This window comes from Cetorhinus maximus, chromosome 3, assembly GCF_964194155.1.
Source record: "Cetorhinus maximus chromosome 3, sCetMax3.hap1.1, whole genome shotgun sequence".
Classification (NCBI taxonomy): domain Eukaryota; kingdom Metazoa; phylum Chordata; class Chondrichthyes; order Lamniformes; family Cetorhinidae; genus Cetorhinus; species Cetorhinus maximus.
The window spans coordinates 144,084,413-144,107,176 of record NC_135881.1 but is presented as its reverse complement, the minus strand read 5'-3'; the positions used below and the strand labels follow the sequence as shown (position 1 = coordinate 144,107,176).

The 22,764-nt window shown below is 40.8% G+C and overlaps 1 protein-coding gene across 1 annotated transcript in view; it reads right to left on the bottom strand.

Moving 5' to 3' along the window:
• The window catches only part of dnah5 (dynein, axonemal, heavy chain 5), a 531,647-nt gene that overhangs the window by 153,026 nt on the left and 355,857 nt on the right, over window positions 1-22,764 (bottom strand). The window contains exons 58-63 of the mRNA XM_078539077.1: window positions 20,806-20,982; window positions 18,648-18,851; window positions 12,434-12,613; window positions 10,895-11,032; window positions 3,218-3,353; window positions 895-1,211 (exon numbers count right to left, since the gene is read on the bottom strand). Coding sequence (XP_078395203.1) covers window positions 895-1,211; window positions 3,218-3,353; window positions 10,895-11,032; window positions 12,434-12,613; window positions 18,648-18,851; window positions 20,806-20,982 — 1,152 coding nt within the window. The remainder of the gene's footprint in view (window positions 1-894; window positions 1,212-3,217; window positions 3,354-10,894; window positions 11,033-12,433; window positions 12,614-18,647; window positions 18,852-20,805; window positions 20,983-22,764) is intronic.

Here is a 22,764-nt window from a genome sequence, read left to right as displayed (position 1 = left end):
ATTCTCAATATTTTCTCTCCCTCCCTTCTTAAATACCAGTATTACATTTGCTAACTTGAAATCCATTAGGACTGTTCTATAATATAGAGATTTTTAAAAAAAATCATAACCAATGTATCCATTATCTCTGCAGCTCAGTTTTTTCAAACCCTAGGTTGTAGGCCTCAGCTCCTAAGGATTTAGTGGCTTTCAGTCCCTTATGTTTCTCCAATACTTTTTACCTGCTGATATTAATTATCTTAAATTTCTAACTCTGACAGCCCTTGGCTACCCTCTAGCTCTGATATGTAATTGTGTCTTGTACTGTGAAGGCTGACACAAAATGTGTTTAACGTCTCTGCCATTTCCTCATTGCCCATGATAAATTCTTCTTACTCTGCCCCAAACGGACTAATGTTTGCTTTAACTACTTTCCTCCTTTTAATATACTTGCAAAAGCTCTTACAATCTGACCTCAATGGGGAGCGATGTACAATGGGCTATCAACTCATTACTGACAACTGTTTTATAATATTGCAGTGTTAAGATCTATCCCATTGTGCATTATAATCTTGTTTATTTATAATCTAATTTATGTGTTATGTGTTTGTAATGTTATAAATTTTATTTTTAGTGGTAAATATAGTGGATGGGTAGATAATCTACATGACCTCAAAATTGTTTTTTTAAGGAACATGGCTGGTTTATGAAGAATTGGATTTTTTGAAAGATAGTGAATTTTGGGTTTTTTTAATTATTAGCTTTAGCGAATTTCCCATTTAAGTTAAGTGACATGATCCACACACTACACATGTTTAACATGCACCAGATGCAAAACTTTCAATGATATAGATAGATAAAGCACATGTGGTAAACCAACTGTTCTCAGGGAAAAGAGAAAGAACACTAAAATACCTGAAGTTCATTCTTAACCTCTTTATTTTTTATCCATATCTTGCCCTGGTTTTGTGGATCAATCAGCAAGGGGTATCGAGCTGCTTTGGTGACGATGATTCCATTCTGGATGGACAATTCATCATTTGGTAAGCCTTGTAAGTTCCATTCACCAATTGTGGGGATGTCAACTAGCATTTCTGTAAGGTTCAAGTTGCTGGCAAAGGGAATCTTACGAGTTTTCATTTCTTTCTCCCAATCCCTCAGCAGCAAATTACGGAATTCTTGGTTAAAGGGCCCTGAATATGACAAAAAGGCAGTGGCCAATAATACATCACCTGAAACAGAAAACCAAAAACAGAAAAGCATTAGCAGTTCAGGCTCTTAGCTTAATGTCTCAAGCTATATTAAAAGCTTCAGAGTTCTTTTGCACTTCTGAGAGAAGGAAAACAACAGACTTTGTGAATGTGGAGGGAACTGGGGTTGTGGGGGAGAATGTAAGATAAGCACCAAAGAAAAAAAAAGACTTGCATTTATATACCATCTTTCACTACTTCAGGATGTGCCAAAGTGTTTTACAGCCAATGAAGTGTATCAATTGTTGTATTATAGGAAATGCCCAGACAACTTGTACACAGGCAGGAATATGATGACAAGATAATTTGTTTTTTTTAGTGACGTTAATTAAGAGATAAGTATTGGCCAGGACTCCAGGGATGACTCCATGCTCTTCTTCGAAATAAAGTCGTGGGATCTTTTACATTCACCTGAGAGGGTGGAGGGACCTCAGTTTAACTCCTTTTCCGACAGGTGGAGAGAGATGACAACAATCCGGAGAAAAGAATCTGCTCGATACATTCTGACAGTGAAAACATTAATCCAAACTCTGTTCTTAAAATTCTTAAGGGATAATTTCTTCTATGGTACACCTTGTGAAGGGAACTCCCATTGCAGTCAAGAGGAAATGAGGGCAATTACTTAATGTCACTGCTCCAGAATATCTTGAACTGCGCCTAAATGATGTATATGATCCTGCATCTGCAGTAGTCCAATGTAGGACTGCTGAGGAGGTGAAAGGGGTAATTTTCAAGCTCCCACCTCAGTTTCCTCTGCCTATGGCCATTGGATGCCCAAGCAGAGGGGGAACTGAAGGAACCTGGTGGCAGAGCCTGTGTCAGGGTCCTTTACCTATCAGACAGTTCGTTGGTGCCCTCAAGCAGCCCACAGAGTACAAAAGAAAAAGGTTCCTGGTTTCTTCAATACTTCTCTGCCTCCCACCCCAGCCTACTCAGAATGATCTGGTGCAATTCAGGCAATACAACTAATCCCCTATCTCCTTACTTACCCTCCCTGCCCCAGGACAAGAGTCAGTCTGCAGCGAAGTGCCTCCAGGTCAGACAGATAACCCAGGCCAGGAAAGTCAGGGGCACTCACCTTGCTACCCACCCCCTGCCTTGAATCCACCACCACCCAATCCCTGTAAGTGGAAAATCAGCCCTTGCCTATCCTTTTTCTTCTTTTGATTTGTTGACATTCTGCTCAGCAGATAGGGGCAGGATCACACGCTCAGCAGATAGGGCAGGATCACATGCTCAGCAGATAGGGCAGGATCACATACTCAGCAGATAGGGCAGGATCACAATTCATAACAGGTTTGAGAACCTTGCCTTAGATGGAATGCAACATTTATTCGCAATTATGTCTGTCTTTGCAATACAAGTACAAACCAGTTTTTGTTCTGCACCTGCACTGCATTCATAGTGTAAAGACAGCCCCAGTCTGGATTAAAAGCCTGAGCTGATACTGGTGTGAAGCTGCAGACTCTCTAGAAACAGGGAATCTCACTTTGTTTCCAAGACAATTCAGACCTTCACACTTGATTTACATTCAAAGGTTTAATTCCTGTACAAAGCAGGATGGGCACTGAATCTGGAGTGAGAGTGCACCATTAAACTTAGTACAGTACGCTGAGCTTAAATTTTATTTGAAACTAATTTTACTGTTCATTAAAAAAAAGCTGTTGCATATTGAATACAGAATGCTACTAATTACAGAATCCCCGATATTAATTCATCTTGCATAGCGTCAGTTATCCAGACTGGACCCAATTTCATGATTCCAATCAGATTTAGATATTATCCAATAAAATACTGTTATTCATATTATTTAAGACATTCTGAATGTTGATTCAACCAATTATGTTTTTTTCATGCTGTCCAGTAATGCAGTGGGGGGATTGAGGCACTGGGCTCATGCATGTAATATACCTATTTTTGAAAAGACAGAAAACACAAGCTGCACTAGCACAAAACATATTGCAGCTATAAGTGGAGTTAGTTCTTACCCACAAGACGTTTGGTCTGTGCTGAGAACTCCTTACTCTGTTTGGTCCATCGTTCCTTTTCACCTGCCAGCCCACTGATCAAAGTGGAAGCAGTCTGCATCTTGTGTCGGCAACGTCCAGCATCCTCCAACAATGCCTAATAAGAAGAAACAATAGTAGCTGACACTATCAAACATGAAGACATCAGCTCCATAATATTATCAAAAAACACAGGATGATCTCTTGAAAACAGATTACTCCTCGAGTAATCTTTGATCTTTAGCTATGCATTAAGTAGAGCCGACATCAGAAGCATAAAGTCCAGAGCTAATCTGAAATTGTGCTTTGGATCTCATCTGAATAATTCTGGCAAGCTTTGTACTTCACAAGGTTGAGATATGTCTTTGTTTGGACTATGCAGTGGTCATTTTTACTAATGATATCACGGTACAGCTATGTTTGTGAGAGCTATGTTCGTAAAGTCAAAGTCAAGTAAGATCCTTCCACACATTGACATGGACCAAGTCTGGCAGCTATGTCCTTCTGGACTCAGCCAGCAGTGGTACCAGAAGGCCTTCACCCAGAGTATATTCTGTACTCTGGCTTTCTTCAGAGTTTCACCCGAATGTTACAATCTCTGCAGAGACCAATGATGCTTAAAAAGAAATTCAAACTTCCAGTTAAAAGCTGAAAGGATGATATGAAAAAATTTCACATTTTTAGACTTTTACTTAACAAAAGACTAAAAGCAATATTGTCTAAACACTATCTTTGGAGGTAACTATGATGCCCCATATGCCTTTGGGGGAAGAAACCTACATTTTCTGTTGGGGTGATAGTCCCTTTAAGAACTAGGTTTCTCTGATTTGTTATAAAAAGAAACGTGCTTCCAGTACCTGATTATGTGACTAAGCTTCCTGTGAAGTAAACAATAGTAAAGCAAAGGTTAACCAAGAAGTTAAGTACGGGGGTGGGGGAAGTAGAATCATGGGTGTGGTTCTGACTCCAAGCAGTTTTAGTTTAGGACAAGCTGGCTGCAGGGAACATTCCTTTCAAGCACAATTCACTTGAAATTCTGTGTGCTGGCTAAAAAAGTTTAAAACCCTTGCTAACTGAAGGAGTATACTGATCGTGAGCTTGACTTCTGGGATAGCCAAGCTGAGAGGAGAGAGAGACAGAGAGAGAGAGAAATTGGATACAAGGCTCCAGTGTTGAACAACATTAGAAGAATAAGAATTCTGACCCAAAGTGGCTACACTTAAGATGTTAGCAACATCTTTGCTGAACTGGGAGTCTACAACCATGGGATGGTTGGAGGAGGTTTGAAGGGACAACCTTGATGGAAGTAAGTGGAAGGCACAAGATATCTCAACCCTTATACGAATTTTTTAAACAGCACTCAGACCAAATGGTTAATCTTCCAAATTCTGATAAGTATCTGCCTTGAGTTTTTGGGGGTGTAAGTCAAATGGATGTAGAAGGAAAGTTGAGTTAACAACAGTTTAGAGTATAAGTAACTGAGTTCATTGTACTTTTAATGTCTTGATTGTAACTGACTATTTAAGACAAGACTCTAGTTATTAGTGTTTATGTTTGATTTTTGTGTAGCAAAATTATTTTGTATGAAACATTAAACCCTGTGGCTTCACTCATTTAGTAAATATCTGGGTTTTCTGATTTCCAAAAAAATTCAATAAAAACATAATGCAACTTATACTTTAAGCCACAAAACAGAACATTCCCTTTTATCTTTTAGCACAACTGAAAACACAATTCACAGATAAACTTTACACTGTCCTTTAAGTAGACATTCAATTCTCCTGGAACCAGTTCAAGGTGATACTTACCTCCCAGGGGTTTACTTTGGTTCTTTTCTATTCTCAGCCAGGGAATTTTTGATCTCAGAACTATCTTTCATAGTGAGGTTTTCCCCAGGGATTATTTCTCTACTACAAGCTAAGCAAATCTTCAATCTTCATTTTAAGTTCCCATGAATTTGTTTTTTTCAATCTGATTGTGAGCTTCCACTCACATTCCTGTGTAGTGAAACGTAACATCTTCCTGCCTGTAGCTGCTTTCCCCCTCCTGGATCTTAGCAGGCTAACTTGTCTGAGAGTTCCAGGGCTAAATGAGTAACCCTTCCCCTTTCAAAGCCCATCTTCATGACAACATGAATCACTTGGGTCTTGCATCCAGGTAGAAATGCTGATTAGTAATCTTGTGACCCAAACTATCTTTTATCTTTGAAGTAAATGGACAGTTTCAAGTGCAACAGTTTACAACTCAACATCCTCAACACTTTTCTCAGACTTTGCAGACTCACAGTCTATCCACTGTTAGCTCCTTTATAAGACAAAAATGGAGTTACTTCACCCTCAAATACAAAACTCCCTTGATCTTTTATAGTCCGATCTGTACCCATTGTAAGTACATTAGATGGTATCAGTTTGTCTCAAGTTTCACTCTGGTGATATAGCATTTTCTGGAGAAATACTATAGAGGCTCCCACAAAAACTACTGGCTTAGCTTCAACTTCCAGAAATCTGCCTTCACATGCCATGTCTTATGGCAAAAGTAACACCTTAGTCTCATTGAATCAAATCAGCTCCCACACTGTCTCTCACTACTCTGAGAAGCATCCGCCTTTTCATTGCTGCTATCCCACTCAAGGTAATTAGTGTCCTGTTCATTATCAATTTATTGAACTCTCCATCTGCTCTGCGGGTTTGCAAACAAAGATTTGCTGTCATCTTTATGGTTGTGGGGTGTTGTGGTCCCAGCTGATATTACTACTGGACAAGTCAAATCCCAGGGAGGAACCTGGCTTGGTAGATCCTAAGTTTTATTTTTTGTTTGGGTACAGGGAGAGTGGCTACTGAACAGAGTCATGGAGTCAGTTGATAAACTTTTAACAAAAGAATAAAACATTTTTTAAACCAGAAAAGATGAATTATATTACAATACTCCTTCAGCCACAATTATGCATTCACAGACATATACTGATTTGTAAGGATAACACACGTTATAAAAGCTATCTTATACTCTAATGTTCACTGTAAGTACACAGTCCATGTAAACCACTAGGCGACCTGTGGTCAGCCACACCACACTCTGAAACCAAGTGACAGATACCACTCCAAACAGATGCTATGGATCTCTTCTCATTCCTCCCAGGTGGTTGTCATATCGTGACACCTTCCACAAGGGTCCATTTCCAGGATTTCGAACTTTCCTTCTGATGTTCCTCTCCCCTGGGTCACCACGTGCATTCAAGCTTTCTTCCACACACTCTCTCTCACTGATTCAGCCGTCAACAGAACACCACTGCTTCACATGCCCATGTAGAGTTACAGACCTTCAGCTGTCTTCTTGGACATTCTGGCTTCTCGCATGCCGATATCGCTTTAAATCCGCTTCCTGCAGCTTTCTTCCTTTAAGCTTGAAGGTTGGAGCCTTCCTCTCTGCTCCTTACTGTCACTTCCACAGAACAGGACCTTTTTTAGACTCCTGTTCTTCTTTTGACTAGAAGGTCTTCTTGGGACCCCTCCTTTCTGTCTCATACCTTGGCCTTGGGACTTTTCGGTTTCTTTGGGAAACTTGCTTTCTCTGCGGTTCCATCTCCCAGTAGACTGCTAACAACTTGGTATCTCCCTTGAGATCCAGAACTCACTTGACTTTCACTGTTACTTTAACTTTAGAGTAACTCACCTAAGATTCTTACGCTTGTTTCCCTCAGCAGTTTGCTAGTATGTGAGCTAGGCATAGACTTAAACTGACCAACCGAACTCAAACCGCTTCGGGGAGGAGGGCAGGTGTGTGTGTGTGTGTGTGTGTCCGTGTCCTCTCTGGACCCCTGTTACTAGGCAACAGCACAGTGTTTTTTCCTACTCTTGTTTGCTTTAACTCTCCTTCAAGAGTCATAAAACTCATCAGAAATGCAGATATACAAACAGAGCTTTAGACCTGTTGCCTCCACTCAAACGTGAAACTAGATCCCAGGTTTCACATTTTAAACTCCAAGTAGGAAATTATATAAATTGAACTTAAACTTAAAGATACACCGTATTCCTAACGCACCCACATATACATATAACTTACTTAAACTATCTCTATTTCCTAACAGAGACAATTTGTAACTATCAGCTGGAGCAGCTGCCACCCTTAATTTAGAAACTTTATGATCTTCCAGGTGGGACCTAATTTCGAAAGGAATACTGTTTTAACAACATCTCTAAGGTTTCTAAAATCTTGATCCAATTTCATAGCCCTATACCATTGATCAAACATCATTTCTTTAGCAAACTCTACAAAAGTCCAATTCTATCTCTTCCTTGGATTTCTAAGCTTATGTCTATAATCTCCTGGTACTAACTCAAACGCATTAAGCACAGAAGTTTTAATTATATCATAAGCTGCAGACTGTTCATCAGAAAGAGCTAACTAAACCTCCAACACTTTTCCTACCAAAACACTAATAACATTCTCCTAATTTCTTTTGGCCATTTGTAACTTTGTAGCAATTTTCTCAAAAGACAGAAAATGCTTTGCAACTCCTTCCTCACTAAATTTAGGCTCAAGGCAAATATCCCTTGCCAAATCAAAGCCAGGAGTTAAATCTGATCCATCATCAAGCCTGTCTGATACTCCCTGTTCATGTAATTGAAGCTTTCCTCTGTCCAATTCAATTTTTCTGACTTCCCTCTCTCTTTGCAATTCAAGATTTTCCTTTCTTTTCACTCTTTGAAACTGTCTAACACTTTCCCTATTCCTTTCCTTCTATTTTTTCCTTTGGATTTCAAGTTCAAGTTTCTGCATTTCTCTATCTTATTGTTTTTCCTCTCTTTCAAGTTCAAACTTTTTCATTCCTCTTTCTTCCTCAGCTCACATTCTTGCTTTTCTCTCTTTCCAAATCAAGTTGCTTCATTTGTGACTGAATCCTAGCCAACTCAATCTGCATTTTATCTGGATTATCTTTTTATTTCTTAAGGTTCAACTGTTGAGCAATACCTCAACTATTTCTGATTTCTTAGTGCCTAATTTTAAATCTATTTCTAAATTCTCTGCTACCACCTTCAAATTTACATTTGTTAACTGTTGCAAGGCACTCCAAGACAGGTCCATTCTTCAAGTTATGCTTCAGCAATAGACATTGCCATTTTAACTTTACAATAAATACAGCGAAAGTCACTGTGAAATTTTACTCGTTTTAACTCTGACCAAACCAAGAGTACCCGTCTCTACCTGTGGATTCAAAATCCTGCAAGGACCCCCAATTTGTTACAATCTCTGTGGAGAACAATAACTTTTAAGAAGAGATCCAAACTTCCAGTTAATAGCTGAAGGGATGACACGATAATATTTCACGTTTTAAGACTTTTATTGTAACAAATGACAAAAAGCACTACTGACTAATCTTTACAGGAAACTATCTTTGGAGGCAACTTATACCATAAACCACAAAATAGAACATTTCCCTTTTACTTCACAGATATGTTTCAATTGTCCTTTAATTAGATGTTCAATCATCCTGGAACCAATCCAAGGTGATTCCTAGCTCCCAAGGGTTTACTCCTGTTTTCTCCCTTTCTCAGCCAGGGAACTTTTAATCTCAGAATTGTCTTTCACAATGAGGTTTTCTCCCCTGGAGATTCTTCTCTAGCAAAAGCTGAGTGAATCTTCCAACCTCATTTTAACTCGATGAATTCAGTCTTTTCAATCCAAGTGTGAGCTCTGACCCACATTCCTGCGTGGTGAACCACAGCATCTTGCTGTCTAAAGCCGCTCTCCCTCTCCCGGATCCTGGCAAGCTAACTTGCCTGTGAACAGTGCCATCTTCGTAACTCTTCCCCTTTCAAAGCCCATCTCCATGGCAATATGAATCACATGGACCTTATATCCAGGTAGAAATGCTGATTAGGTATCGACATTCCAAATCTCATTTATCTTGGAAGTTTAAAGCACAACTGTTTACAACTCGACATTCTCAATACTTTTCTGGGGCTTTGGAGATTCACAGTATATCCAATGTTAGCACATAGGCTGTTGCCATTGTCTCCAAGTGTAAAACCTTGCACCTCCTTTCCAGTAAAACAGTCTGGGCCCCTTTAATCACTACAATCAAACCACTCAGGCTTGCTGTCAGGCAGACTTCGGAACAGGTCACCTGATCCCCCTTCATTTTACCTTAAATTAAAGACACAGTCCCAAAACATAACAATCTTATAAATCTCATAATTGTAACACAAGTGATGTTCAAAAGTGACCAGTACTGATTCTTTAGTTGAGGATATGCTGATCAGCAGAAGGTCTCCATGAAGTTTGTTCTGTAACCACAAGAACTCATGAGACCTAGAATGTGAGCACAACTATGCCAGGTCATTGCTTTACTCTTCTGTGCGACAGCTTCACAACTTGGGAATCAAACATACATACGAACATAAGAATTAGGAGGAGTAGGCCACTTGGCCCCTCGAGCCTTCTCTGCCATTCTAAAAGATCACAGGTGATCTGAGTGTAACCTCAACTTCACATTCCCACCTACCCCGATAACCTTTCACCCCCTTGCTTATCAAGAGTCTATCTACCTCTGCCTTAAAAATAATCAAAGGCTCTGCTTCCACTGCCTTTTCAGGAAGAGTGTTCCAAAGATCACAACCCTCTCAGAGAAAAAATTTCTCCTCATCTCCATCTGAAATGGATGACCCCTTATTTTTAAACAGTGACCCCTAGTTCTAGATTCTCCCACAAGAGGAAGCATCCTCTCCTCATCAACCCTGTCAAGATCCCTCAGGATCTTATATGTTTCAATCACGTCACCTCTTACTCTTCTAAACTCCAGCGGATACAAGCCTAGCATGTTCAATCTCTCCTCATAAGACAACCCGCCCATTCCATGGGACCAGTCACATGGACTGAGATGCTTCATATGATAGCTGGGTTGCTGCCGACGAATTCACCCACTTTGCTCCTTATTGCTGAACATGATAGAAACTGGGTCAAAATCCTGGAACTCCCTTCCTAACAGCACTGTGGGTGTACCTATACCACGTGAACTGCAGAGGCTCAAGGCGGCAACTCACCACCACTTTCTCAAGGGCAACTAGGGATGGGCAATAAATGCTGGCCCAGCCAGCAAAGCATACATCCCATGAATGGTTAAAAATATAAACTGTTTACCTGAGTGAATGCTAGACCACTTCAGGTGACATTAATAGTCAACCACACACTATAGGGTTGGAGTCACACGCTTGTCAGGGATAGCATACTCCTTTCCTTGAAGTCATTAGTTTTCAGCAAATTACCGCCTCAGAGAAGGTTGCAGGATTAACGTAAAAGGCCTTATTAGGATATTTAAAAATATGAAGGAATGAATAAATTATGGGGAAACATTTGGTTGATATCTGCGGTATATAGCTGATGCATCCTGTGAGCTCTGAATCATTGGTCAATTGATATCTATTTTCTGTAATTCGTTGCTTCATAACCTGTAAACTCTATATACTAATCAGAACTCAGCATTAATGGATTCTGACAACTCAAAGAATTTGTAGCCAGTGTCCCTAAAAAAAATGTTTCTATTCAAATGCATTCAGTTGTAGAAATTTCCTACATGTGATTAAGAATTTTTTTCTCATAGTTAAGCCATTACACATATTTTGAAAACAATAAACAATTTGACTATAATCACTTTATACTCACTTGTTTCTCCGTCATGGCCTTATCATATGCTGCTTGTACAATATCCAGTTCTGCTTGTTTGGCATCCAACTCTGCTTGTGCCTTCTGGAGGTCTAACATTGCTATAGCCAGACGATTTTCCTGGATTGCCAAATTAGCCTAAAATAAATGTATATACATTTTTAAGGTATGATTTTAAATAATAGGTAATAAATGCTGTTGGTTCCTTTTTTCTATAAAATAAGTTGTTGTACAACATGGCATCATCCAAAGGTGTGGGGAGAGTTTCTATTTGTTTGCTAATGCCATCGAACATTCCCTCTTCGCCACGTCACTTGACTTCTTAACTGCTTGTTTGATATCAAATCCTAGATGAATTATAGCTTCCTACAGCTTAAAAGCAGGTGTCATCTTTGACCTCTGCCACAACTCTGTTCTCTTATGAATGATTCCATCCTGCTGGCATGCCATAGTCTCGAGCTCATTGGGTTATTCACAATCTTGCCATATTGCACAATGCTGAGCTGATCTTAAAACCACACATCCTATCCATCATTTAGATCACTTACTTCCACCTCTGTGACATCACCCATCTCCACTCCTACATCTGTGCTTCTGCAGCTGAGACATACTTCTGGTACTTCCTCTATCAACCAATCTAGCTTTCCTTCCTGATCTCACACCCTCTTCTTTCAACAAACTCCAACTCGTTCTGTGTCTTGTTCTGCAATATGCCTTATTTAACTGTCACTCCCACGTTCACTCACTGTCACTCATGTGCTGTCCTCCAACATATATTTAAAATTCTTGTAATTTTCTATAATTTTCCTCCACAAGCTCCTCCAGTACTGTAATCACTCCCAAGAATCCCATTCTTTTGATTCCAGCCTTTTATTCATTCCCCCAATCCATTCTCACACCGCCCCCTTACCCTCTATCCCCCACCCTTCCCAACAACTCCACCCCAACTCTTCACTCCAAAACTAATTAAGATTTTCGCAGTCTCAGGCCCAATCTCTAAAACTTTTCCCATGCACCTCTCGATATTTCCTCCTCTCTCCCCATTTTCACAAAGCTCTTGAAAAACCTATCCTCAGACAGGTATGCCATCACCTGACTGAGCATTCATTTCCACATCCACCTAAGATGTGCCTTGGGACTTCTTGTGTTATTGACGTTCACAAATTCAAATTGTTCACACAATCAAAGAATTGTTACAGTACAGAAAGAGGCCATTCGGCCCGTCATGTCAGTGCCAGCTCTCAGAATGAGGTTGCCTATTCTAATTATTTTTATCTACTATAACACACATGAGGATTATTCATACAAAGATATACCATGCATACTGCAAATAGCAAGGATTTCATAGCTAGAAGAGTAATGCTGGAAACTGTGATAAACTTTTTCTGCTTGTTCTTTCATCTGTGCTACAAAGTACATACAGATCAAAATTTTGTCTTTCTGCCATTTCTCCCATAAAATACTACTGTAGGTGTAGTATTTTAGAGTGAACAATCAAATATCATCACCTTAACATTAAATACGTTCACCAGAATGTACCTTTAGGGGTAAAACTTCCTTGTTAATGGAGAAGAAGGATGCCATAGCCTTCGTCCAGGAGCAGATTCCTGCTACATTGCCACATACTCTCTTGGCTGTTTCAATATTGTAGTCTGCCATTTCAAAATAGGGCTGAAGGAAATCGACAACTTCCTCATTAATTGTGTCTTTGGGAAATTGCTAGGATGATAAAATAACATGATTAAGCATTTATGAGGAGTAATTTTGATTGTTGTCTCAATTATGTTTGTGCCTCTTTACACAGCTATAGTCTAACTTTAAACTAGAAACATGGGCCATGATTTTTAGGATGGCAGGGTTTCCCATCCCGCCATTCGTAAAGTTGGGGGACACTACCTGCCCTGTAGCAATTTCACACTCCAATGAGCATTTATCATCTGCTGGCAGGACCTCCACCCCTCACTCAGGAGGAAGTCCTGCCTTAGAGAGTTGCCAGCTAATCTAATTGGCCGGCAGCTCTCTAGTCCCTGCAGCACCAGAAGCTGCAGTGGACAGGACTGGGACTGCATGTAGACTCCCCAGTCTAAGTCCCAGAATTCAAGGAAAAGGTAAGTTTTGGGGGTCTCAGGGCGGAGAGGGTAGGGAAGGCCTGGGGAGGGGGTGGACAGTGGGGAATTGGGGTGTTAGAGAGGCGCTGATGGTAGGGGGGGGAAGGTCCAGCAGTTACCGGACCTTAAGGGGTGGGGGGAAGGTCCAGCAGTTACTGGACCTTAAGGGGTGGGGGCGCTCGATGTTAAAAGGGACTTCTAATGGAGGCGCCCCCCCCCCCCACCGCACCCTTCCCAGTCCGAGGCCTTGCCCACCTCAGCATAAATTTGCTGAGAGGTTGGAGTGGGCAGGAATCCAGCGGGAAGGCCATCCGTTTCATGCTCAACCCCCGTCTACAAATACGTTGACGGGGAGTGTAAAATTCAGGCCATCATTTCTTCCAAAATGAAAATATGATTAATTCATCTGTCAGTCTTTCAGTGCAATTTTAGTAACCAGTATAATTTTTTTTAAACATACTTAATAGCTGCTATAATAATATGCTAAATGACAAGCTTAATGTACAGAAAGGACATTCAAGGCACTGGATTTGTGTCTTTACTCAATTTTCACTAAAATTGCCGCAGGGGCAACGATGAAACCTTAGTCCTTTCCACTGACATGTGGAGCCAACTGCTTTAATTCTATGTCAGAAGTGAGTGAAGCGTGGATGGGGTGGAGTGTGAGGCGGGGGTGATAGTAGGTGGGGGCAGGGGAGACAGGAAGAGAAGGAAAATACATCTCCTTTTGATTTATATGTCAAAATATCAAGAGTGGTTTTGGTGATAGCTACTCAGTCTGTCCTGTCCTCCCACCTAAAGGACAATTTAGCGATGAGGGAAATGTTTAAAAGAACACAAGAGAAGAGGCATATTCTCATATTCCTTTACACTATAATAGCCCAAACAGGCAAAGTTAAAGGTAGCAATTATTGCTTTGACCAAAACATATTTAAATTTGGATTCATAATTTGCTATTTGAGTAATTAAACCCACAATTTTCTGATAATACACAGCTGGCGCCATCGCTAATGAGTGCTCAGAAAATCACACCTATTATGTCCAATTTGTACTTGTACAGAGAAAATACGTAAACAAAACCAAATAGTGTTTTATCCACTTAAAGAATAGGGGGCAAATTTCAAGGCCCCTGGATGTGGGTTTGGAGTTTGGAGGTGCCAGGAAAATTAGAAAAAAAATGCATCATGCCGTTTTGCTGCTGTGTCCCCTCCTCTGGCAGCTTTCCCCAGAGGGATTTGGAGGGGTAGGTGGGAACTCCCCCATGGCTGAGGGGAGAAGCCAACTGGAGTCATTAAGGAGGCATTTAAAAGAAATCCCTCTTTCCCGCAGAGTGGTCTCACATTACGTTTCCAATCTGGCAGCTAGGAGAAGACAAGAGCACTATAGGAGGGACGGCCTCAATGAAACTGATAAATGTGAAGGCTTTGATCAATTGTACTGAGAGCTGCAGAAAAGGCCAGGCTGCTCAAGGGGATAATCAATTCGGCTGGAGCTAAGGAACAAAAAGGGTGCAATTACGTTGCTCGGTGTAGTCTATAGCCCACCAACTAGTGAGGAGGACGCAGAATAACAAATCTGCAGGGAAATTAGAGAGAGATGCAAGTATTATAGAGTAGTTATAATGGGTGACTTTAATTACCTGCATGTAGACTGGGACAATGGTAGTGTAAGGGTTGGAGAGGGGAAAAAGTTTCCAGATTGTGTTCAGGAAAATTTTCTACAGCAGTATGTGTGAAATCCAACAAGAAAAGATGCACTGTTGGACCTGGTTCCTGGAAATGAGGTGGGCCAAGTAGATCAAGTGTCAGTTTTATTGTACATTTTAGGATGATGATAGAAAAGGACGATTAGCAATCCAGATTAAGAATAACTAACTGGACGAGAGCCGACTTCGCTGGGGCAAGAAGAGAGCTGGGCCAGATAGACTGGAACAAAAGATTGTTAGGAAAAACTGCAGCTGAACAATGGGCTACCTCCAGAAAAATAATTGGTTTGGGCACAGTCAAGGTATATTCCATCATAAGGGAAAGGTAGGGCAAAGAAATCTAGAGCTCCCTGGATGAAAACAGAGATAGAAATTAAGACAAAGAAGAAAAAGTGCGTTTATGTCAGGTGTCAGGTAGAAAATACAACTGAGAACCAAGAGGAATACAGAAGGTTCAGAGGGGAGGTGAAAAAGCATATTAGAGAAGCAAAGAGGGTTTATAAGACTGGCAGCTAACATAAAGGGGAATCTCAAAATCTTCTATAGGCTTATAAATAGTAAAAAGGTGGTAAAAGGAGTAAGGCTGATTCGGGACCTAAAAGGGAATTTACACATGGATAAAGGGGCCATGGCTGAGGTATTAAATGGATAAATGAATACTTTGCATCCATCTTTACCAAGGAGATAGATGCTACCCAGGCCATGGTGACAGACGAGGAAACTCAGTCACTAGAAAGGTTCAAAATTGATAAGGAGAAAGTGTTGAATAGACTGTCGGTACTTAAAGTTGACAAGGCACCCGGACCGGACGAGATGCATCCAAGGATGTTGAAGGAAGTGAGTGTAGAAATTTCAGGGGCACTGGCCATAATTTTTCAGTCTTCCCTAGACTCAGGGAGAGTGCCAGAGGACTGGAGAATTGCAAACATTGTGCCCTTGTTCAACAAAGGTTGTAAGGATAAGCCCAGCAGTTACAGACCAGTCAGTTTAACTTCAGTGGTGGGCAAGATTCTAGAAACAATTATTCGGGATAGAATTAGTAGTCAAAAATAAGGGTTCATAAGGAACAGCCAGCATGGATTTCTAAAGGGGAAATTGTGTTTAACTAACTTGCTGGAGTTTTTTGAAGAGGAAACAGAAAAGGTCGATCGGGGTAATGCTGTTGACATGGTATACATGGACTTTCAAAAGGCATTTGATACAGTGCCACACAACAGACTTGTGAGAAAAGTTATTACTCATGGAATAAAAGGGACAGTAGCAGCGTGGATACAAAATTGGCTGAAAAATAGGAAGCAGAGAATAATGGTCAATAGATATTTTTTGGGCTGGAGGAAGGTTTGTAGTGGAGTTCCCCAGGGGTCAGTATTGGGGCTCTTGCTTTTCCTGATATATATTAATGATCTCGGTCTTGGTGTGCAGGGGACATTTTCAAAATTTGTGGATGATACGAAACTTGGGAGTGTTGTAAACTGCGAAGAGGACAGTGTAGAACTTCAAAAGGACATAGACAAGTTGATGGAGTGGGCAGACAGGTGGCAGATGAAGTGCAATGTGTGTAAGTGTGAGGTGATGCATTTTGGTCGGAAGAACATGGAGAGACAATATAAAATAAGGGGTGAAATTTTGAAGGGGGTATAGCAGCAGAAAGACCTGGGTATATATGTGCATAGATCATTGAAGTTAATAAAGCATATAGTATCCTGGGCTTTATTAGTAGGGGCATAGAGTACGAGAGCAAGGAGGTTTGCTGAATTTGTATAGGACACTCGTTAGACCTCAGCTGGAGTAAGTATTGTGTACAGTCCTGGGAGCCACATTATAGGAAGGATGTGAATACATTGGAGAGAGTGCAGAAGAGGTTTACAAGAATGGTTTTAGGGATGAGAAACTTCAGCTATGAGGATAAATTGGAGAGGTTGGGACTGTTCTCCTTGGAGAGAAGAAGGCTAAGAGGAGATTTGATAGAGCTGTTCAAAATCATGAAGGGGCTGGATAGAATAGACAGGGAGAAGCTGTTCCCGCTCATAAAAGGATCAAGAACAAGAGGACAGAGATTTGAAGTGATTTGCAAAAGTAGTAAATGTGACGTGAGAAAAATATTTTTCACACAAGTGGTTCGGGTCTGGAATGCACTGCCTGGAAGTGTAGTGGAGGCAGGTTCAATCAAGACATTCAAGAGGGCATCAGATGATTATTTGAATAGAAACAATGTGCAGGGGTACGGGGAAAAGGCAGGGCAATGGCACAAAGTCATAATGCTCATTTGGAGAGCTGGTGTAGACATGATAGGCTGAATGGCCTCTATGCCATTAAAATCCTGTTATTCTGCGAGGCTGCCTTGCAAAACACTCCTATCACTGACCAACACTTCGCCCACCCTCAGCTTCACTTTTCTGCTGCCAGCCTTCAGAGCAACACAGGAGCAGCTTATGCAGCAGAGGTCAGAGGAAAGGGGCCCTGAGATACAGGTGGAAGGACCTCAACACCCAAACACCAGTGCCTCAGGAGGCTTAGGCTCTCATGGCACGTCACTGCTGACATCTTCATCCTCATGGTGAAAAACTGCATTCCCAATGAACCAGGCAGGCATGCATTGCCAGTGTCCAACAAAGTACATGTCACTGAAGGCCCAGCAGCTTGCTTCCCACAATCTTGTTTCTCTGATTCATACCAAGTTTTGCAATCTCTTCCCCTGTAAGGACAGAGAAAGCAGGGAGGTAGGAGCGCTAACGGCTTCTGTCCAGAGGAGTGAAGGACAATATTTGTGCAAAATGACTGTGAGGCATGGGTGTGAGAGGCCAATAGGCTGAGGCTGTGCGTGAGTATAGGCTGCTCAGATGGGGATATGAGATGCTTGCAGAGGGAGGAATGAGTGGAGCTGTAAAGTGTGCTGACCTGAGGAGTGCTGTGCAGAAGAATACTGGGCAAGTCAGAGTGCAGGGCTTGACACCTAATTTTCCTGGCAACCTCCCATCTCCAAACCCATGTCCAAGGGCCTTGAAATTTGCACACCCACCCCCCATCCCCCAACCCAGCCTTTCTTATGTGGATAAAACACCATTTGCTTTTTCTTTCTGTATTTTTTTTGTACAAGTATAGATTGTATATAACAATTGTGATTTTTGGAGCATTCACTGTGATGGCACATGCTGTGTATTACCAGAAAATTGTGGGTTTAATTACTAAAATTGCAAATTATGAATCCAAATTTAAATATGTTTTGGCCTTAGCCTATTATAGTGTAAAGGAATATGAGAATATGCCTCTTTTGTGTTCTTTTAAATGTTTTCCTCATGGCTAACTTGTCATTTGGGTGGGAGGACAGGCAGACTGAGCTGTAGATATCACCAAAACCACTCTTGATATTATGATGTATAGATCAACAGGAGATTTATTCACTTGACGTGCCCTTCAGAGATTCTGTGTCCTTTTGGTGCACTATCTCCAGGTTAGAGGGGCCACACTGCTGCTGCTGACTTTCTCAGCCAATTCTATCCATGCCTCGCTGATTGTAGAAGCTGTCCTCCTCTTCCTGCTCTTAGATGACCTCATCCTGCTGCAGCTTCTCAGCTATACCTCCAGGTAAGAGTGGATGAGTAAAATACCAAATGGAGACAGTGGGCATGGCACCATTGCCATTGCACCTGAATTTACAACCCCCACTCCCCGCCTGCCTGTCTGCTACCAAGGGTGGGGTTGTAAAATGCCACCTATTGTGTGTTTCCTTTCATTAGAAATCCTTCCTCTGACAAAATGGCTACAGCATTTCACCTGCACTCCCTAACTGATGAGGAGCCCTGAGGCAACCTCTTAATTGGTTTGGTCCGGCAGCAACCAGGAGGCCCAGTACTTCAAATTGACAAAGTACCTGGCATCTGAGAAAGAAAAACTAAGATGAGAAGATTCAGCCCTTGATTTCTATAAGTTATTTGAGTACCTGGAGATTCTGTAGGAAGTTTCCTGCCGTCATGAGCTTTAGAGACTCCTGCCAGGAAGGTGTGGTGCAGCTCCTCTCAACGTCAATTTTCACAGAGTTTACTTTCCTTTGGAATAACAACAGTACACAATCCATGATGCGCATGATGAGGTGAGGTGGTCTACCCAGTGTACGGACAGTGGCAATATCAGCTGGTTTAATAGTCTGTATGCAAGAATACAGGAAAGAAATCAGTGTAACAAAGCAAAATGAAATAGATAAAAGTCTTGCTTCTCCTAATAGCCATGTAAGTAAGAAAAGCTCTAACTGAAATTTTGCTTGGTTCCAGGGCTGTTCCATTACCACAAGGCTATGAAATCCAATTTCTAGAAAGCCAAATTCCTCAACATTTTTAATATGGTGCTGCTTCATTGGCTTGTACTAACCTTTGCATCATTTCCTTCCGAGTTTGTAAGTACGGCAATACACTGCTGGGACCTCTATAAATTATACTGTGAATAACCGTACTGTATGTAGCAACAAGGCAGTGGTCAAATTCCTAGCTCCAATTACTAAACTAAAAGAGCTTTCCGATTAAAATATTTTCAAGGCAAAAAACAGATAGCATCCATTCTGCATTTGCTGGTTAATCATTTTGCATCCAAGACCTGTGGCATATTACAGTTTGTGCTCCCATCATGGTGTTCTGCATAAAAGGAACACATGGTATCTTGAATTCAGTAATGGAGGCCAGCAGGTCCATTACATTAATTTTGATGGATGGAAAATCTTGCAACAAACAAAGCCCCATGTTCAATTTCTGATATGTGTCCCCAAGGGCAGAACTCTGCAACAGGAGCACAAATTTATAAAATCTATCCCACTGGGTCTACCAATGGCTCGGCTTCCTATAAAACACTCTAATGTTTACCAACTAATGACATCTAAACATTTTTTCCCAGAGAATTGGTAAAATGACTGTCGACTTCAAACTAAATTTAGATTACACAGAAATTATTGGTTATCTGAACTATTTTGCTTAGATGCATATATTTTTGTTGCTATCCTTAATTATATTCTATTCCTTCAAAATCATTTTTAATATCAGTTAATGTTATACAAAGTATCTTGCATTACTATGAATTCAAAATTTATTGAATTTGTGGACCGAGTTCTAAAACAAGCAGCTCTCAAATGAACTAAGTTTTCAAAATTTTCTAATGATGAATATTGATTTTCCTAAATCGCAGTGGCTTCATTGAAAGAGCATTGTTAGCACAAAAAAAATGGAAGGTGGGAACAAAAGGTGGAAAATTTGTGCAGCATTTTCAACACAATGGACAGCATATTGTGCAATATTAGTGACAACGGCATTAATATGTCCCAATGTAATTCATTTTTGACCACTGTTGTCACATAGGTGTTAATCATGCTGAGTTCATGTGCATTTGCGAACTCACTGTGCTATCTCATCTCAACATAAAACATCACTGATAAAGTTACTAAACCCATCCTGTTGCTAGAAATGGACAGAGGCCTCCTGCCAATTAGTAGACAACTTAGCAGAAAATCATGGGGGATTTGCTTATTGGGTTGTCAACCCTCAATCTCCAGGACACTGCAGTGCCCAACCCTGGAACAGTGCCCAACCCTGAAGAAATATCATAGGGACATAAAAAGGATTGTTTTTTTTTTCATTTTCTTTGAACATTTCTCTTTACCAAATATAAAAATATTGAAACGGAAAAAAAGGGCTATTTGGCTGACAGTTAAGCATCACCCATTGGGTAATGAGTCTTTTTGCTTTCCAACTGGCGTAGGAAGGCAGCGCATTATAAGTATGGAGGTGTTGGCCAACTAATGGTTGAAGTGGAGTCAAGTCCTGCGGTAAAACCTCCAGGATTATATTTAATCACAGTTGGCAATGCTATTTGCTCATAATATTCCATCCAGTGAGATAAATTACAATTTTCCCATAAGCTGCCTGCTGCTTGTGAGGCCCCAACAATGGTGTAGGGTCTCCGATTATAAACAGTTCATGTGGCACCTGAAGTTTAAATTATACTTTTAGCATATTTGTTTCTAATGAACAGAGAATGAATCAACATTTGAACAAATGTCCTTCTTAAACAAATATTCTGAATATCAAAGACCGCAGTGACTGGTGATCTTTACTTACCTGCAGAGCTGCTTCAGCTTCCTCCAGGGCAGGTTTTGCAGCTTCCAACTTTTCTTCTGCAATGGCCTTGTCTGCTGATATGCTGTCTACAATTGCCTGAGCTTTGTCCTTTACCTTCTGGACTTCCACCTTTACTTTTTCGGAAGCTTGAGCTTTCACAGTAACCTCTTTTAAAACCTGCAACAGCAATAAAATATACAAGATGAATTCAAAGAGTTATCAAGATTAGTCATAAAACAAGCGCAGGTTGCAAACTGAAAGTGACCAGGAATTGGTTCAGTCTATCCCTTTCAAATAAAATGCAGTACTCAACCACTTAAGGATAAACTGAGGAAGGAAGGATAAACTGCATGCCTGCAACTATAGGGAGAATTTCCAATACATTTTGTATACATAACTGAAAAAATTTCCTATGCTCCCCATTTTTTGCAAAATCCTGAATCTATTCCTACTTTAAAAAGGATGTTAATGAAGAGGTAAAAGAAGATTTGCTAACATGGTACTAGAACAGAAAGTTAAAAGGAAATGTGATAGAGCTGTTCAAAATTATGAAGTTTTGATAGGTAAACAGAGAAAAAACTATTTTCACTTGCCACTACATCAGTAATAAGAGGACATTTATTTCAGATCATTATCAAAAGAACAAAAGGAATGGATAGGAGCTACATTAGGACTGATTTTAAATCCAGGCAGGAAATATTACTAAGACCTCATTAAAGCATCATATGCCACAATGTAAAATTCACACTGTTAAAAGCTCATTTAGACTTTAGAGAAACAACAATGCGGATTCATTAGGATGCTAATTATACGAGGAAATTCAAATATTAGGAAAGATCTGAAAAATTGGGGTTTTACAGGATGATCTATTGGAAATGTTTAAATTTATGATCGGATGAGAGGTTTTTCCAGCAGTTGAGAGTTAACAGATATAAGATTAACTGTAAGAGATTTAGAACAAAGAACAAGAAAAACGTTATTACATTGAAAGTACTAAATTTGTGGAATGCTCTTAAGGGGAAGTAGCTGAGGCAAAAACTATGCCAAAGTTCAAGATTAAGGTAAGAAAAAAATAGGAACAGAATAATTAAGTGTGTTCTGTATGATTTGCTTGTGTGGGAGGTCTAAGTCTACATCTATGTTAAGTATTAAGAAGCCCAAACTTACCTTGATGAGCTCAGAGGTCGTGAACTTTAGTTCCCAACAGACCGTGAACTTTCTGAGCATGTGCAGTCTTGGGGAGGGCTGCACATGCACAGTTCAAAATTCTTACATTCTTCAGGCCCAGGACAGGCCCTGCATGCCTGTGCATAGAGAGAAAAGAAAAACAACACGAGAACCCAGGGCAGGTGACGAGGTGTGGAGTGCCATAACCAGCAAGTGTCCCAGGCAGGGGACAAGGGAGGTGTGCCCCAGGTAAGGGACAACGGCGAGGGGACAGGGAGAGATCCCAAGAAGAATCCCAGGTAGGGGAGAAAGACAGGAGACAGAAACAGGTGCCAGTTAAGTTTGGTTAAAAGGAAGGAGCAGAGAAAGAGGGTCCAACTAGAGGAAGGGCTAAGGACTGCAGGCTTTAGAAAAACCTTGGCAATCGAAGAGGGCTCAAGAGAAGCCCTGAAGATTCAAAAAGGCAGTCGAAGGTTGGTGACTCCGTGTTGCAGGCTGCTGGGGCAAAGGTACCCCTTTGGAGCAGTAGTGTTCTGCTTGGCACTGCCCAAGAGCTGAAATTGTGCTTGCGAGTTGATGCTCGAGTGTACTCAGAAATCCAGAGGAATGGAATCTTAGGAGATGAGATTGAAACCCTATATGCTGGGCCGTTGTTGAAGCTGTCCGAATTGGAGGGACTTCTGGAGAGAATTCCAAGGTGAGAACTTCAAAGGTGAAGATTGAAAGCTCTTGTGAGAAAGAGAGAGAGAGTGTTTCAGTGAGATTAGTTGACTCACTGTGGTACTAACGTCT